Source organism: Poromitra crassiceps (assembly GCF_964638095.1).
Source record: "Poromitra crassiceps genome assembly, chromosome: 10".
NCBI lineage: Eukaryota > Metazoa > Chordata > Actinopteri > Beryciformes > Melamphaidae > Poromitra > Poromitra crassiceps.
In genome coordinates, this window is record NC_139631.1 from 13,364,927 (window position 1) to 13,382,003 (window position 17,077).

At 46.0% G+C, this 17,077-nt stretch overlaps 1 protein-coding gene across 1 annotated transcript in view; it reads left to right on the top strand.

Annotated features, from left to right (window-relative positions):
* The window catches only part of grid2 (glutamate receptor, ionotropic, delta 2), a gene marked incomplete at both ends in the record, with an annotated part of 702,436 nt that extends 687,483 nt beyond the window's left edge, over positions 1–14,953 (top strand). The window contains 2 exons of the mRNA XM_083643819.1: positions 1,437–1,677; positions 14,492–14,953. Coding sequence (XP_083499945.1) covers positions 1,437–1,677; positions 14,492–14,953 — 703 coding nt within the window. The remainder of the gene's footprint in view (positions 1–1,436; positions 1,678–14,491) is intronic.
* Between the last annotated feature and the right edge of the window lie 2,124 nt (positions 14,954–17,077).

Genomic DNA, 17,077 nt, shown 5'->3' on the forward strand with positions numbered 1-17,077 from the left:
ATCGGTCTGTCTGTGTGCCTGTCTGTCTGTGTGTGTGGCCAACCATGTGGCTGTGTGCGTCTGCCTGTCCATCTGTGTGTGTGGCTGTGTGCGTCTGCCTGCTTGCCTGCCTGCCTGTCTGTCTGTCTGTCTGCCTGCCTATCTGTCTGTCTGCCTGTCTGTCTCTCTGTCTGTGTGTGGCTGTGTCTGCCTCTCTCCTCCAAACCAAAACGAACGACCCAGTTAAATAATAAGCTGAAGGCTAACAGAGGGACCCCATCAACCTCCGAGCTCTATCCCCTCTGAAGCCATCATTCATGGGACTAAAGCTAGGCAGCATAATGACATTGTGGCAGTGTACTTGGGCTTGTGCTGCAAAACATATTAATGTTCGCCATAATGAGTTTGACAGCCCAATATGGTTGTCAGACAGGGACCGGGGAGGGTGTTAGTTGGCCAACAGTGCCCTCAAGTGGCCGAGGGTGGTTGCGGCAACTGCAGTAAACGCTGCAGTGTGTGAGTTTTTGTGCATTTTTACTTGTGTGTCAATTTCTTCCATGACTGAAATGGAAAACAATGCCATTGAATATGTAGCAGCTTAAATGGCAGTCTGACACCATCAATGATCTTAAAAAACACCTGAATGTGATTGTATTGAACACTATAGTATGTTTACCCTTCTGATTGTTGCTGTTAGCGTGTCGCTCTTCATGCATCTATACATTCATTCATGGAGCCTGTGTGCTTCCTTATGCCTGTATGTGTGTGGAGAAAATGTGACTTAACATGCCTGTTCTTTCAGTTTAATATGATGCTTAGTGCAGTAGCCTACATTGCTCAACATGTTCTTGAACGTGTTGTTCAAGACATTGCTTAACCTCCAGTATGTCCTTCAAGCGTGCTCTAGTCCATGTCCATCCATGCATGCTGCCTAAAGATGCAAAGTACTGACAGCATAACATGAGTGATGACACTGATGGCTACTGATGAGCAGGCCATAGGCTGTCTTTCTCCATCGATGTGACAGTGGTGTGATGAGGAGCTGATGCTTTGTGTGGTAAATGTATAGCCTTCAATGTGTTTGTCCTTGTGCATGCAGTACAGTATAAAGCCGTGTAACTTTCCAGCAGAGAGCTGCAACATTCCCTCTGCTGTGTATGTCTCTCGATCATAGACTGTATAAATGCTGCCTGTATCATTAAAGAGAACTCTGAGTTGGATGATGACAAAATAGTCTTTATTTCAGTTGTATCCTGCAGTGTGGCCATCTCCAGCTGCAGTAAAACAGATTTGAAAACCATGACATTTCACAGCACACAATATGTTTTGACTGACTGACATGCAGGCTAACGTTCTGCGTGTGTTTGTTTGTGTGCGTGTGTGTGTGTGCATGCGTGCGCATGTGTGTGTGTGTGTATGTTTGTGTGTGTGTGTGTCCTACCCTCCCTCCATCCTAGGATCTTGGAGCTCCAGCAGAACGGTGACATGGACATCCTGAAGCTGAAGTGGTGGCCGAGGGACAGCCCCTGTGACCTGTACAGCTCCGTGCAGACCCGGCAGCGGGGCAGCGCCCTGGACATCCACAGCTTCGCCGGGGTGTTCTGCGTCCTGGCCGCCGGGGTGGTGCTCTCCTGCCTCATCGCCATGGTGGAGAGCTGGTGGACACGGAGGAAGGGATCCAGAGTGCCCTCCAAGGAGGTATGGGGGACGGACTGGGATGGATGGATGGCGGGAAGGATGGCGAGTTGAGGAGAGATGGGCGGGGTCTTCGAGAAGAGATGGTTGGGGAAGAATGGATCCCGGTTCTTCTCCCAGGTTGAGAGAGGTGGTTTGAGGGATGGAGGAGAGGAACGGTGTAGGTACAGGTGGAGACAATACGAAAGGAGGGGTTAAGGGTGATGGAATGGCAAGGGTGGGACTTTTAGTGGCAGGTCTAGCTGAGGCAAGGAGAGAAGGATGTGTAAAGTCAAGTTACACTTCAGTGAAAAAAATGGCAATTCTTCAAAACTCAACAGTACGAGGATGAAAGGTACGAGCAGAGCCCTCAATCTGAAAGAGCGGCGACATTGATGGGATCTGGAACATGTTTTATCCCTCCTGCATTCCACTGTGAATTAAATTTGCTGTCAAGCTACATCAGCAGAAACTGCGCTGATGGTACGGCTGAAATTGTATTTGCCGCCATGCTTCCTCTATGCATCCTCTGATCCTCTCTGACATCCTGTCAGGAAGGATCTGGGAGGTTGCAGTGATCTCATTGGCTGATCCTTCCTGACATCCTGTCAGGAAGGAGCTGGGAGGTTGCAGTGATCTCATTGGCGTAAGTCTTTTGCCTGGTCGTCTTGTGCACAGTGGGCTCTGGTTATGAGGAAGGGAAAGAGGAGTCAAACAGGACCTGTATCCCAGGAAAATGCTTCATTCAAATCCTCTTCTCGCTCCCTGCTACTTTTACCATCTATCACTCTAGAACTTATAAAAGCCTTCGGGTATGCAACTAATGCTAATTGTTTATATGATGAGATTTGATTAAGATATACATACCGCCAAAAGCAAATTGATTCCCTGTTCAAAACTGAATCAAGCAGCAAATTGCTAAATCTTTTAAATGAACTTCAGTTAGGATGTTAGGCTGTTTATGTTTGGCTCATGCTTTCTCCGCTCTCATTACTTGATCCAAAAGGCTGCCATGTCATATTGAAGCCAAATAAGATATCAGATCAAATCTGATGTTATGTTAGATGCCACACACACACACACACACACACACACACACAGGCACGCATGCACGCACGCGCGCACGCAGGCACACACACACACACACACACACACACACACACACACACACACACACACACACACACACACACACACACACACACACACACACACACACACACACACACACACGCACACACACATTTAATTGAGCTCAGCTGTCATTACTGGTAGTTAGAATGAGTTGATGAGCGTATGTGCCAAAACTGAATGGAGGTTTAATCTGAAATTGATTGCGTCATAAACGGTTTAAATAATAGTTACTCTATTGGCCCTACAACATATTCAGTGTTCTTCTAAATGCTGTCAGTGTCCCTTTTTTATTCATGCTATTTTGATTGACTGTGTGGACAAGGATATCCTTTATATTAACGAGTGAAATGCAGTGATTTTCTGGAAAGGTTTAGAGGACACTGGCGATGTTAACAGCTATACAAAACCAACCTGAGCCTAGTACAACAGCATGCCTTGACCAAGACAGAGACAGAAACATGGTGAAGGACATTTAAATTAGCAGCAACTCCCTGTGGAATATCCACGCGGCTTATCTCCAGGTGAATCATTTTAGGCACTCAAAGTTTCTCCTGTAACATCTCGTCCTGGCCAGAACCAAGGCATTCTCCAGCTATTGTCAGCATCTCTCTGATTCTGCCCCTGTCTTCTCTCTGTTTGATCCAGACATGGATTTGACAAGGATTTGAACCAGCAAACACCCCCGATCCCCCTAGTCACCTCACATGCCTACTGCTGTGTTTACTCAAATATGGAGATAAAGTGTCCACGTAAAATAACTTCAATCAAAACTGTGAAATTGCAACAAAGCATATAAAATTGAGTATGCAAAGCATGCCACTCATGAACTGAAAGAAATGCAATTATGTCGAAAATAATATTTTCACTTTTGAGTCAGAGTTAATTATTTATGTGTTGGTTACCAATTAGACTGAGGCATGCAGCAGAGCAGATTAATTTGAGCTGAAAATGTTTTTGCCATCAGGTAAATTACTTTAGCTTCAGACAATTGCTTTTTTGCCCCTCTGAAGAGGTTCTTTGATAGAGGAACGTTAAAGTTAAGTTGTGGATAATGGCTTTAGAGAATTAACGCAGAATGGTTTCATATCATTCAACTTACGGCCTTATTTTATAGAGTGTTTGCATGAAGGTGTTTGAAAGAACTATGATATATTCCAAAAATGGGTTTTGATCAAAGAAAGATGATCATGAAACTCAACAGTTTGTGGACAGTTTGTATTAGTGAATATCTCCAAGTGACTGGAGCAGACACCAGTAGCAGCAGCAGCTAGCTCATCCCATCTCACTAATCTGTCGTGTCATGCTGATTGAAGTTCCATTAAGAATAAATTGGAAAAGATGATGAAGGTAAACTGTGACCGCGTACCCAAGATGATTTTTTGGCGGATCGGGGGTACGTTTCGTGATTAAGGACCAATAACGCTTCTCGTTTGGAAGCTGATTTTGGATGAAAATGTTAAGATAAAGATTCAACGAATCAACGGGTCCTGTTCATGGACCAATCTCAAAATAATTACCCTCCATGCTCCTGCTGATCTGACAAAGAGTGTCTATAACAGAGATCACTCTTGGGCCCACAGGTGGTTAAATGTTTCAGCCTCGTCTTTCGTCTTGGGAGCCGGGCAGGTTAAACTAGACTGCTGCTCTCACCACCCACCACCCACCAGGCATGAGAATCATTTTGGCTCCCAACCCCATATGTTGTAAAGTCTTCAGAACAGCGCTCCTAGATTCTGCCCTATAGCAACATGGGCATCCAACTGGCTGCCTTAGTCATCTCCTATAGTTTAGCAATTAACACTGCTTTTGATCAGGCATCAATGATCTCTTTTTTCCCCTCAATGCAGTTTCACACGCACACGCACACGCGCACGCACACACACACACACACAAACACACGCACGCACGCACGCACGCACGCACGCACGCACGCACGCACGCACACACACACACACACACACACACACACACACACACACACACACACACACACACACACACACCATATACCCCATACACACCAGCCCCCCTGCTCAGTTGCCAGCTTTCATCTGTTATCCAGACCAGTAGCCATGTCTGCCACTGAGCAGCCACAAAGAAAACCTGAACGCTACATCATGTTCAGCAGTGTAGTTCAGTTTCGACAGACACACGCACGCACACACACGCACACACACACACACACACACACACACACACACACACACACACACACACACACACACACACACACACACACACACACACACACACACACACACACACCACTGCAGTCTTCATTAGCTTGTAAAGAGCAGCCAGTGGAATCAGCCCCTGACTGAGCACAGGGGTTTGTTCCCAGTAGTGAATAGTTTGGGCCGCGGGGGGATTCTCTTTGTAACTCTTGTTCAAGGTTTTTGAATATCAGGCCAGCAGGCAGTCAATGGCAACAGGAAATCACTATTGTTCATTTGGAAGCCAGGTATGCATGATTGCATGTACTTGCATGCAATCAATTAATTAATTACATTTCATATCATGCTTTCATAGAAGTGTATACGCTTACTGTGGTGCTGATGTCAAGCCTGAACTTTTGTATTATATGTCCACGTTACCAAAGTGAACAATACATATTGTTTTGTGTAAATTCCTCTTCACAGGAAATAGAAAATGTAAAGAAGCACAAAACAAAGATCATATATTCTGTGCATTAGCTCCCACATATCCCATATTTGTTAACCATCTTGAACACCTGTAGTTTAAAGAGTTATATGAGAGTTTTTGAGGGAGGAACCCCCCTTTATGCTACCATGGTGACCACATGGCTGGCTCAGTCAGCCATGTTTGTTTTTGATAGTTGACCCCTGCTAACGTATTGACCTGGTTGCCACTGGATAGCTCAGGTTTTGCACATGGTGAAAGATCATAGGACTGACCAATAGTCTGTAGAGGCCATTAGACTGCATCATAGTACCATAGCTGCAAGCAACTGAGCTTTATCGTCTTAATGAAGGCACGGCACCCTCAAACTGATACTCAGTATGTGAAGTATGGTGTCTTTAACAAGAGGCTGAGATGTACAGTAAAACATTATTTTCCCTGTTTTTCCGCTAAAATAATGTCCTAATATATGTTAAAACACACACCCACACCCACACACACACACACACACACACACACACACACACACACACACACACACACACACACACACACACACACACACACACACACACACACACACACACACACACACACACACACACACACTCAACTTCAAAAAGCAGCTACATCTAAATTGGATATGTTGCATTTTAGCGACTGGGGAAGACCCCAAACTCTTTGTGCAATTTGGCCCAAGACAAGTCATGGCCAGTGGAGAGAGTCTATGTGTTTAATTTGATCCGACTCATAAAGTTAAATTAATAAAGTGAAGCCAACTTTCAAGCTGTAATTAGCTCCACTACATTTGTTGCTCTCTGTCATTTGAAAGTAGCTCTGTAGGCTTCCTCTTTAATGTCACAGTGAGAGTGGCACTGGGCCAAGTGTGTGCTACACACAGTGTGCTACACTCAGTGCATTTCTGCAAATGCCATGTGAGGAGGGAAAGCGTGTGACCCACTCTGTATGCGTGGGCCTAGCGAAGCTGGACTCGGTAAGATTTGTGGGCACCAGGATGGGAGTGCACTACATTGTCTCCCATTAGACATAATATAGCCTATTGTGTGCATCATGCTAGCTAATATCAACACCATAGGGAATTATAAGATGTTCTGTGATGTTGTTGAATTTATCAAATTGGACTCTCAACCTCCCTCATGAAATGTCATGTGGTGACACTTGATATCGTTGAAGTTGGGCCTTTTGCAATGCATCACTGTGACACATTAGAACTTCATGATATCTACATTACATTGCAATTTCCTTTCTACTGAATTTGCAAACTGATGTAACTCTCCCATCTGGAGAAGCCTTGAGAGAGCACTAGCAGAAATGCCCAGATGATTGATGGAAGTTGAGTGCAGTGATGTCATTAAGATTATCACTTGGGCTTCTCCAATCACAGATGTTTTGTTGACCAATGCCCATTGATTATGTGTTTAACACTATGCTGATACTACAAATCATTTATGATGAGAAAAAGCCCACATCTCTCTTGTTCATCCCTGAAGACAGGATGCAGCTACTGCAGTCTGCCTGCTCTTAACGGCACAAACACACTGGATTCGCAAGCGGGGCCGCGTGTAAATTCAGCTTGAGCAGGAGCCTGGTCATTCACAGCAGAAGCGCTCTGTTTTGGTCCGCGCCGCGGTCACAACTTGTACTGACTTCATGCCCGGCTGCACGCCGCCGCTCGCGACTCACGTCACAAATAGACCAGGTGCGGAAACTCTCGCTGCAGGGCGCGAGCCGCCCGCGCCGGGCCGGCGTGATCGGTCTAGTCGCCGAAATTAAACTCCCTGCGCGTTCAGAGGCTTCACCCCGCTTCCGTGTCGGTTCCATTTCCAGTGTCCACACACATGCACACACACACACACACACACACACACACACACACACACACACACACACACACACACACACACACACACACACACACATACACACCTGCATGAGTTGCATATACATCATCGCTCTCTTCAAAGTCATCGCTTGCTTGTCTTATCACAGTCATTTCCAGCTTGTGACAATAAAACGAATGTTCAAACTTTGTGTCAGATACACCATACAGTATATCATGAAACCCATTCATGCAAGATATACATCTTTTCTTTTTGACATTCTCCATATTCAGCTCATGTTTGTTCTCTCTCTTACTAGCAAGAATTAAAAATCATTTTGTCATGCTCACTGACACACACACACACACACACACACACACACACACACACACACACACACACACACACACACACACACACACACACACACACACACACACACACACACACACACACACACACACACACACACACAATACTGGCATGAATGATGATTGAATGACTACATTTGTCATAGTAGGGCCAAAACACACACGTGCACGTGCTTTGTGTATACATCTAAACCCCCTATGCATTCCTCTGTTCAAACTATAATACTACTAAACTGTGTTTGTTTGTGTCTCTGTCTTTCTTATGCTGTACATACTAAAATCACACCTGGTCACTTATTGTACCTTTGTACATAGTGCATAGAGCATAGTGTATGTCATGGTACTTTGTTACAGTAACTTTTTCGACTGTGCGCTGTCAGTGTTTGTGCCTGTGCTGCCGTTGCGGTTCTGTGCTGTTGGATGTTGTGGAGTGGTTGCCATGGCTATCTATGAGCCTGCTTTTCATCAATGTACACAAATCGCTTCAGGGTTTTTACACACATAGGCCTACTGTACACAACACACAGACACACACACTTGCGTAGAGTTGGGGTACATTTGCCGCTTGCTTGTGGGTCCCCTACAAAGAGGTTTGTACCATCATTGTTTTAACTGGTCACATTTAACAAGGGGTGCAGACAAGGTGTTGGGGAATTGTGCAACTGTCTATCATCTCTGCAGTTTGGGCAATACGTTACGATACTTCACATTTCACAGTCAGATTAGTTATGAATACAGTGAATGTCTTATTACTGTATGTCCTGGATACATTATTATTAACTGACATAGGCCTACTGACACAAATGATCCACATTTGTGGGGAGTTATTCCTTCACTGTGCTTGAAACCATCTGAACTCCATTTTGGTTTTGTCTGGGTGGGTGATGTTTGTGCTGACAATAGATATGTGATGAGAAATGGATCAAGTTGCCCCGAACGCTGGTTTGGAAGCAGGTCTAAATTGTGACAATTGAAAAATTGGGATTCCTTCTTTTGTTTCTGAGATGAACTATTTCCAGATGCGTGTCTGAGGCACTTCATCCATGACAGCAAAGCACTGTACAACAGATCCATGACAGCAAAGCACTGTACAACAGATCCATGACAGCAAAGCACTGTACAACAGGACGGCTATATCGCCTTAAGCTGTGTTCACACCCAGATATTTATTTTTCGCTCTGTCGCTCGATTCACCCCTTTGGAATCGCTCTGTCGCTGTGTTTAAATCGCTCGTCAACAGACACACGAATTGACGGACATCTGGGGGCTATAACGTTACGCAATGTCATGTTGTTTGTCCACTACGAGCCACCGTAGTTGTTTACAAGCTAAGCCTATCAGCGTGCTCCTAACGTGAGCTCTATACCGGTAGTACAGCCTTCACTTCCTGTCAGCTGTCAGCCTGTCAATCAGCTGTCAATGCGGTTTGTTGCCACACAATAAACCAGTGGTTTGTTCCAAGCCAGTGTGATCCTTGACTCACTCTCACACGGCAGCCAATCAACGTTGAACAGCGAGCGACTGATGCCAGCGTAATTTCGCTCGAGTTGGGATATTTCATCTCAGGCGACGAGCGTATTTTCTCCCTATCGCTCTGTCTCTGTCGCTCGGGGCGAATATACGCTCAATCGCTCATTTGCATTGACTTTGTATGTAAACTCGATGCCAGCGAAAAACTTTTATAGGTCGGTGTGAACGCAGCTTTACTGGCCTGTAAATGTCCTGCCAGCGCTTTGTATGCAAGAGTTCTGTCACTAGAATCAATCTGAATCTTACTGTCACTTCGCCTGTCAATAAATAGTTCAAAGAAATAACTCAAGTCAACTGAACTGTCAGTGTCAGAACTTTTCCATAGTGATGATGACGTCTCTGGTTTTGACCATGTGTGATATTTCATGTAATCCATATTTATATAGATTTAGCACGAGTAGAGCAGGCACTTCCTCGTGTGCCTTCGGTACCTAAAATGGCATATTTTTCATGTTAGTGTTTTGGATGGGAATGGCCAGTCTACTCGCTCTAACTCTATGAAATGATGTGTGTCAGTGTGGCTCAAAGCTCTCATATTGCCTTGTTGTTTTGTTTTGTAGATAAGTACTCTGTGTTGAGGGGTGTAGCGGGCGAGGGGGAGAGAGAGAGAGAGAGAGAGAGAGAGAGAGAGAGAGAGAGAGAGAGAGAGAGAGAGCAATACAAAATGCCATTTAAACATCTCCCCCTTTCCAGGTACATAATGACTGTGTGACTGTCTCTCTGAGGACACAACAACACAGAGCAACCTGCCTAACTGTGTGTGCTGCTGACTACCATGTCTTTTTTCTCACTCACCCCCCACCCGTCTGTCTCTCCAATCCACTTCTCTCTCTCTCTCCTCCACCCTCCCATCCTTCCATCCGCCCGTCTGCCTGTCTGTCACTCATCCCTCCTCTGCCTGTCTGTCGTTTCTCTGTCTGTCTGTCTGTCTGTATGTCTGTCTGTCTGTCTTTTTCCTTATCTTCGCACACAAACACAAACATATTTATATTAAACTCTCTCCCCTCCCCATCTCTCTCCCATCATTCTCTCTCTCTCTCTCTCTCTCTCTCTCTCTCTCCTGTACCTCTTGCCACACACACACACACACACACACACACACACACACACACACACACACACACATAATGCACATGACACATTGGCTCACACCAGACACAGGCAGAAGGCCCACCTGCCAGGCAAGCTGCTGTGCAGTGCCCTCACAGCCCCCATGAGCACCCCCTAGTCCTGCGGGGTCAGCAGCACCAGAACCCCAACACCGGCGCCCCCACCTCCAGCCGTTACCAGCCTCCCGCCTGCTGCGACATCCCCTGCGCCCTGATCGTGCAGCACTCCTACGAACCCTCCAACCCCTCTGAGCTCACCCCCAAAATGAGAATGACCACCTTCACCACATCACCTCCCACCCCCAGGTTATACATACAATAGAAGATACAAACTAGATCAGCCATGTGATCATTGGTTAGTAATGCTGGTCGATAGTTACTATTGGAATGCAATGATGTATCAATGACAATATAATGATGAAAATCAAGCTGCAGGACTGTAATCCTACAGCACTGCTGTAGGTTGAAAGCAGAAGTACCTCTTTTTTTGTTGCCGCGATCCAGGCCTTTGAATCCACCCACTCCGTGGAGTAGAGTTTAAGGAGTTGACAATTCAGTCTGAATTTTTGAAGAAAAAAAAAGAAACGTACTTATATATCTGGCATGCCGCCAGGTGTGTGTGCGTGTGTGTGTATGTGCAATGATGCCTTTCTGCCATTAGAGGGTGCAGTCTCTCTATCTAGAGGCAAGTGGACCATCATTATTTGAATGAAGTCCTCCATTATCCAGTCAGTCGCATGCTCTGAAGGCTTCAATGTGTGGGTAAAGGCCTGCAACGAGGAATTTCTTTAGCATAACATAAAACATTCTACAAATGAGCAACTCTTTTTAAAACTATTCTTGGCTTGATTTTCTAAAACAAAGCCTTTGTACAGTAAATGAGAGATACATTTATTTTTTAGATCTTTAGATTAATTTGTTTAATTTTAATGCAAGTATGTTCCAATGTTGATCATTTGAGGTCACTGGTGGCTTAATGTGTGTCTCAGAAATGATCTTCTCCACAGTTAGCTATACTGTGTGGGCCTTATGATGGAAGATTGCAGTACGTCTTCTTCCTTCTTTTCTTTTTTTATATATTTTATTTTCAGTTTTTCAGAACAACATATGAACAAGACAAACAGGCTCAGACACAGAACGGAAAAAACAAAAACAAACACAAAAATAAAAATAAATACACATTTTCAACATTCAGTGCTACCAGTCATGTAAGGTGCTTATATTTTTACAAGAGGTACATTATTGTGCTCATCCGTCTCCCGCAACCTCAACAAGGTAGGCTAGAAACGGGCCACAAATGGCAAAGAATTTCTTTAGTGAGTCGGTCCTCAGGAACCTAATCCTCTCCATCCGTATAACAGAGGTCATTTCCACCAGCCACAGTTGAAAAGAAGGCGAAGTAGAAGACTTCCATTCTTTCAAGATTAGTTTTTTGGCAACAATTGTCCCTTGCGTCAGAGATTGCTGCACAGTTGTGGGGAAGTCCAGAGAGAGTTCCGAGCAGCCGAAGATGGCAAGTTCTGCTTCGGGCTGAAGGGTTATTTTATAAGCCTTCGAGTACCAGTCAAATATCTTAGCCCAGAATCCGGACAGTGAAGCGCAGAACCAAAAAGCATGTGACAATGTGCCCTCCGACCCCTGACACCTATCACATAGCGGTGAGACAGAGGGATATATCTTATGTAGCCTATGCTTGGAGTAATGGAGACGGTGAGTGACTTTAAACTGGATCAGCTGATGTCTGCTATTAACTGAGCAGAGTTGTACAACCGACAGGCTCCTCTCCCATATAATGTCAGATAATTCAGTACCAAGTTCTTCCTGCCATGCCTCTCTGATCCTCTCAGTAGAGGCCATGGTACAATCATCAAATAGACACACAAATCTAGAGATGAGGTGCCTGGAGTGAGGAGGGCTCAGCAAAACATCAAAAATAGTCTTCTTCCTTCTTAGTAGATGTCGTCAGGTCTTTCACTTCTCGTTGCCTCGGCCCCTCCTCCCTCATAGTTAGCATGAGGCTCCTCCCACAGGCAGCACACTCTTGTCTTTGAGCGCCCTTCATTCCTTTTCATACCAACTCTCTAATCCTTCGATATCCCCTTCTCTCTACCCCAAACGTTTAGTGTGTGTATGATAATGTCACTGCTGCAAAGAGCTGCGCCTCCCAGTCCCCTTCTTCCTCCTGCTGTCACTTCCTTAGATGGCAACCAGGGGGCACCACTGGTGGGCCCCTCTGGCCCTGAGCTACAGACAGTAGCGCCAGAGCCCCCTCCTCCAGACCCCCCCCCAGACCCAAAGGACACGGTCAGTAGATCTGCCTAAACCCCTAATGATGACCCTTTCCTCTCTAAAAGCCCTGTTTGTCTATATTATATATTTATATATAATACATATCTATCTGTAGCACCAAAATGGGACCCTCCCCCATCCACGCCCACCCCCACCCCCTACCCTAAATAATCTTTAATCACAAAGAGTTGAGCACTGTGTCCGTGAACCCCATCATGTGACCCCGCCCGCCAGCGAGACACCTCCTCAGAAAGCCCTAACTCACCCCCCCCCCAAAAAACACACACACACACACAAAAACTAGAGAAGCACACTGCCGTGTGTGTGTGTGTGTGTGTGTGCGTGTGCGTGCATGTGTGTGTGCGTATGTAGAAAACACAAAACTGAGATTGCAGGTCAAGAATTTACAAAAGTCAGAGCACCCCCCCCCCCCTAACACAGTTCACTGAACCCTCTCCTCTCTATGAACTCACCCCACAATCATCCACCCTCCACCCTCCTCTATCCAGTTCAAGCATGAGCCACCTCTCACTGAGTGTTCCCATCCTTAGGACTATGTGGATAAGCAATATATTGATATGTGAATGTAGCAGTATAAGGTGTATGCTCTGTAACAACGATAAGTTTCAGTTCAAGTATATTGTAAGTTAAGTTAAAGCATATTAAGTTAACGTATGTATTCTGTGTGTAGTTGGAACTAAGAAATGGTTTGAATATTATCCAATGATTGTGTGGGATGAAATCATCTCTTCTGTCTGCCTTAGCTGACAATTAGGCCATAGTGGCTGCATTGATGCTTCATAATGTGGCCTGGGCAAACTTCGCTTGAAAAAGAGATGTCGATCTCAATGTGAATTTTCTGGGATAATAGCTCATGCCGTAGGTAACAAGAAAGATGTAGATGTATACATAAGTTGTATTAGTTTATGCAGCAGCAGTACAACCCTTGCTCTCCCTGCTTTCCAGTATATACTGTACGTTGTATGTATAGTGCCATAGAGAATGTAACGTTATGGTACAACGCTTCTCTGACAGTAACGTAAGACCTAGCACACTGAAATGGCAGAGCACACTAGGACGGTGTCTGCGTGTATCCCAGATGAGCCACACTCCCTTATCGACCTGCTAGAAGTGTGCGTGTGTGTGTGCGTATGTTTCTTTCTCCAAATATCCTGCCCACAACTCAGAGTGTGCTTCTCTATCCTTCCCTCCTTCTTTCCCTTCTTCTCTCTTGCTGTCCTGTGGCCACCATCATCCTACTGACATCTACACTTCTCACTGTCGCAATCGCTCCACTTCTCCAAATCGCTTCTCTTTCGCTGTGCCGCCATTTTTCCTTTTGCCATACGTGTGCTGCTCTCTTGCCTCCGTCCTTTCCTCCTCTGCGTTGTCTCGTCCTCTCCTCCTTGCTCTGACTCTCTTCTTTTCCTTATGATCCATTTCTACCGGCTGGATGGATGTCGTCCTTAATGTCGACTACACATGCATCCCATCCTTCATCCTTGTCCTCTTGCTCCTTTGCAAAACATCTACTCTCGGCACGTGCTCTGTCTCTCCATTTCCGTTTCCTCCCTTTTTTGCTCCCCTTCACTGTTCCCTCCACTTCCCCATGCCTGTACTATTTGAACTCCCCTCACTCCTTTTCCTTTACCTTCTTTCTCTCCTTTTCCTCCTTTCTCCAATTTTCCTCTGTCACATATTCGTCTTCCTTCTCATCCTTTCCTTCCTACATCTTCCCTGAATTTTCCCCCCTATATCCCATCCCGTCTCATCCCTCCTCAAACTCCTCCCTTCATGCCCTCCTCCCACAACTCATCCACTCCTCCTTTCCATGCTCTCCCTTCCCCTTAACCTCTACTCCCTTCTCCCATTCTCCCGCTTCCTTTTCCCCCTCCTTTCCTTCCCTGACCCCACCCGACCGCAGGACGATAAGGAGATCGACCTGGAGCACCTACACCGGCGGGTTAACAGCCTGTGCACCGAGGACGAAAGCCCCCACAAGCAGTTCTCCACCTCTTCCATCGATCTAACGCCCCTCGACATGGACGCCCTGCCCGCCGCCCGCCAGGCGCTGGAGCAGATCAGCGACTTCCGTAACACCCACATCACCACCACCACCTTCATCCCCGAGCAGATCCAGACCCTCAGCCGCAGCATCTCCGCCAAAGCCGCCGCTGGCTTTGGCGGTTTCGGGGGCGGGCAGGGGGGTGGGGGCATGCTCCAGGACCACCGGACTGGCGGGGTGGGCCCTTTCAGGCAGAGGGCCCCCAACGGTGGCTTCTTCCGCAGCCCCATTAAGACAATGTCCTCCATCCCTTACCAGCCCACAGGTCCGGGACCCAACTTTGGATACGGCAACGACCCAGACAGGGGCACCTCCATATGAGGCGCTGACCAGGAGGTGGTTGAGTCTGGAAGAGGAGGAGGAGGAGGAGGAGGAGGAGGAAGAGGGGAGGTGGTCAGAGTGGGCCATGTGGTGATAAAACAAATACACTATGGCTAAGCTAAAACGGGATAGAGATCTGTGTACATAGGAATCTTTTTGTTTTGGTTTCTGCTGGCGGTGTGTCGAGGGGCGTTTGTTTGGTACATGGAGGAGATGGAGGAGGTGGAGATCTACCGGTGGCGTTCCTTATCCTCCTGCAAACCAGCCGGTGAGGCGGAAAAGGGGAGGGAGTGGAGCAAAGCGGAGGGCGGGCTTGAATCCTTGCTTTATTGTTGTTGTTCTTGTGGTTGTTTGGGGGATTATTTTGGGGATATGTGTGAAGGGGGATCCGTTTTTTTTAATTGTTTGATGACGTGAGGACTGCCTCATGTAATGGAGACGTACTGTAACGACATGACTCTCACTACGATCCATAGACTGTAATGTTACAGTCTAAACCAAGCCTTGTATGGTTTAGTTGATACTATTCCGACGACAGGAAATGCTTCTATATTGTTGGGAGCTCCGGGGCTGCCAGCGGGGGATGACGCTGAGGTGTCCCGGGCCATGAGCCCAGGGGAACGTCAAGGGGCTCGTACTAAATTAGAAATGATGGGACAGTTATTTTCTAAAGGCATACATGTATGTAGGGTCCATAACGTATAGTTTTATCCTTAGCCCTGGGGATTACTTAGGCGCAGCTCCTGTTAAGCCACCAGTGGTCATTGGGAGATTCTCCTACTTCTTCAATCCTACTCTGCCTTTTCACTATATGGGAGTCCATCATACTCAGTTGTCTCTCGCTCTCTCTCTCTCTCTCTGGTGTTGTTTCACCAGTACCTGTGGTTCTACATGTGAAATCATCCCCAGCATGGTGTCCGCACGGTGGCCTGACTAGACCTAAGACTTACAGCTGAACACATGCTGACACCACCATGGCGCATGGGGTCTGGAAACTGTTGAAATGCCACGACAGTGCAACGATCTGATACTGTTCAACCACCGATTTGGTGCATCGGTCTTAAAGTGTTATCCGCCATTTTGGTGCATCAGCCTGAAAGCGTTTTCACCATTTTGACGCACACGAAAGACTCTTTGTCAATCCCACTGCACTGTACCAGTGCCCACAGACCTGTACGTGATTGTATGTAGATGGATATTTTTCTTTTCTCACCTGTACTGTGCTGTCTGCTTTTCAAAGGCAAGGTGAGATCCTCCAATCAGACTTTGAGAGGGATAGTTAAACATGGGATGATGAACAAACAAGTAAAAGAAAAAACATAAAAGACAAGCTGAAGGACTTCAAAAAGCGTACGCTTATTATATGTCTTTTATTGACTTTTGTTTTTGAAGAAAAAAAAAAGATTTTAATGCGTGGAATGTGTTTTGGTCGGGAAGTACAAAAAAAATAACATTGTTCTGAGCTGTCTACTTGTTTTTTCTCTCAGCCAACTTTGGAAAAACTGCTAAAATGAGTGCTGTAGTCTCTGGTTTCGCATCATTAAGTCATTCAAAGTTTTACGTTTGATTTTTGATTTCTTTTTTACCTTATTTTATTGCTGCCATGGCCCAGACGTTTAAAAGAAAAAAGCTCATCCTGTAAGGTCATTTCCAAGTCCATTAACTGACCATTCAGTTCTTAATCAGGTCAAGCGGTGAAGTGGAGTCGTATTCGGGTTGAGGAGAAGCCATTGCAGCAGCATTGTTAGCACAGGCCTTATGTCAACTAGCTGTACCCTCCCGACTTCCAGTCATACCCCAAACATCACTCTCCAGTCTCCATTGGAACTGTAAAGAGTAGCGAGCCAGCGGTCGTGCTTTAGGCTCATGGAGAATGTCATGAAGAGTTGACGGCCGTCCTTTAAGCTCGTCTTATCAGAACCCAATGGCTGCCTTTTTATGGGACGAGTCCGAAATCCACTTCTATTTCCTAAATGTAATGTTAAGGGTACTGTTTATATAACTTGTTTTTTTAAAGTGCCAATTGATTAAAACCAGACCATTAAGGTGCATTTTGGGGCGGGGGAGGGGAATGGTACGCTAGGAATATTTTGTGGAGCTGGGGGGGGGGGGGGGGGGGGGGAG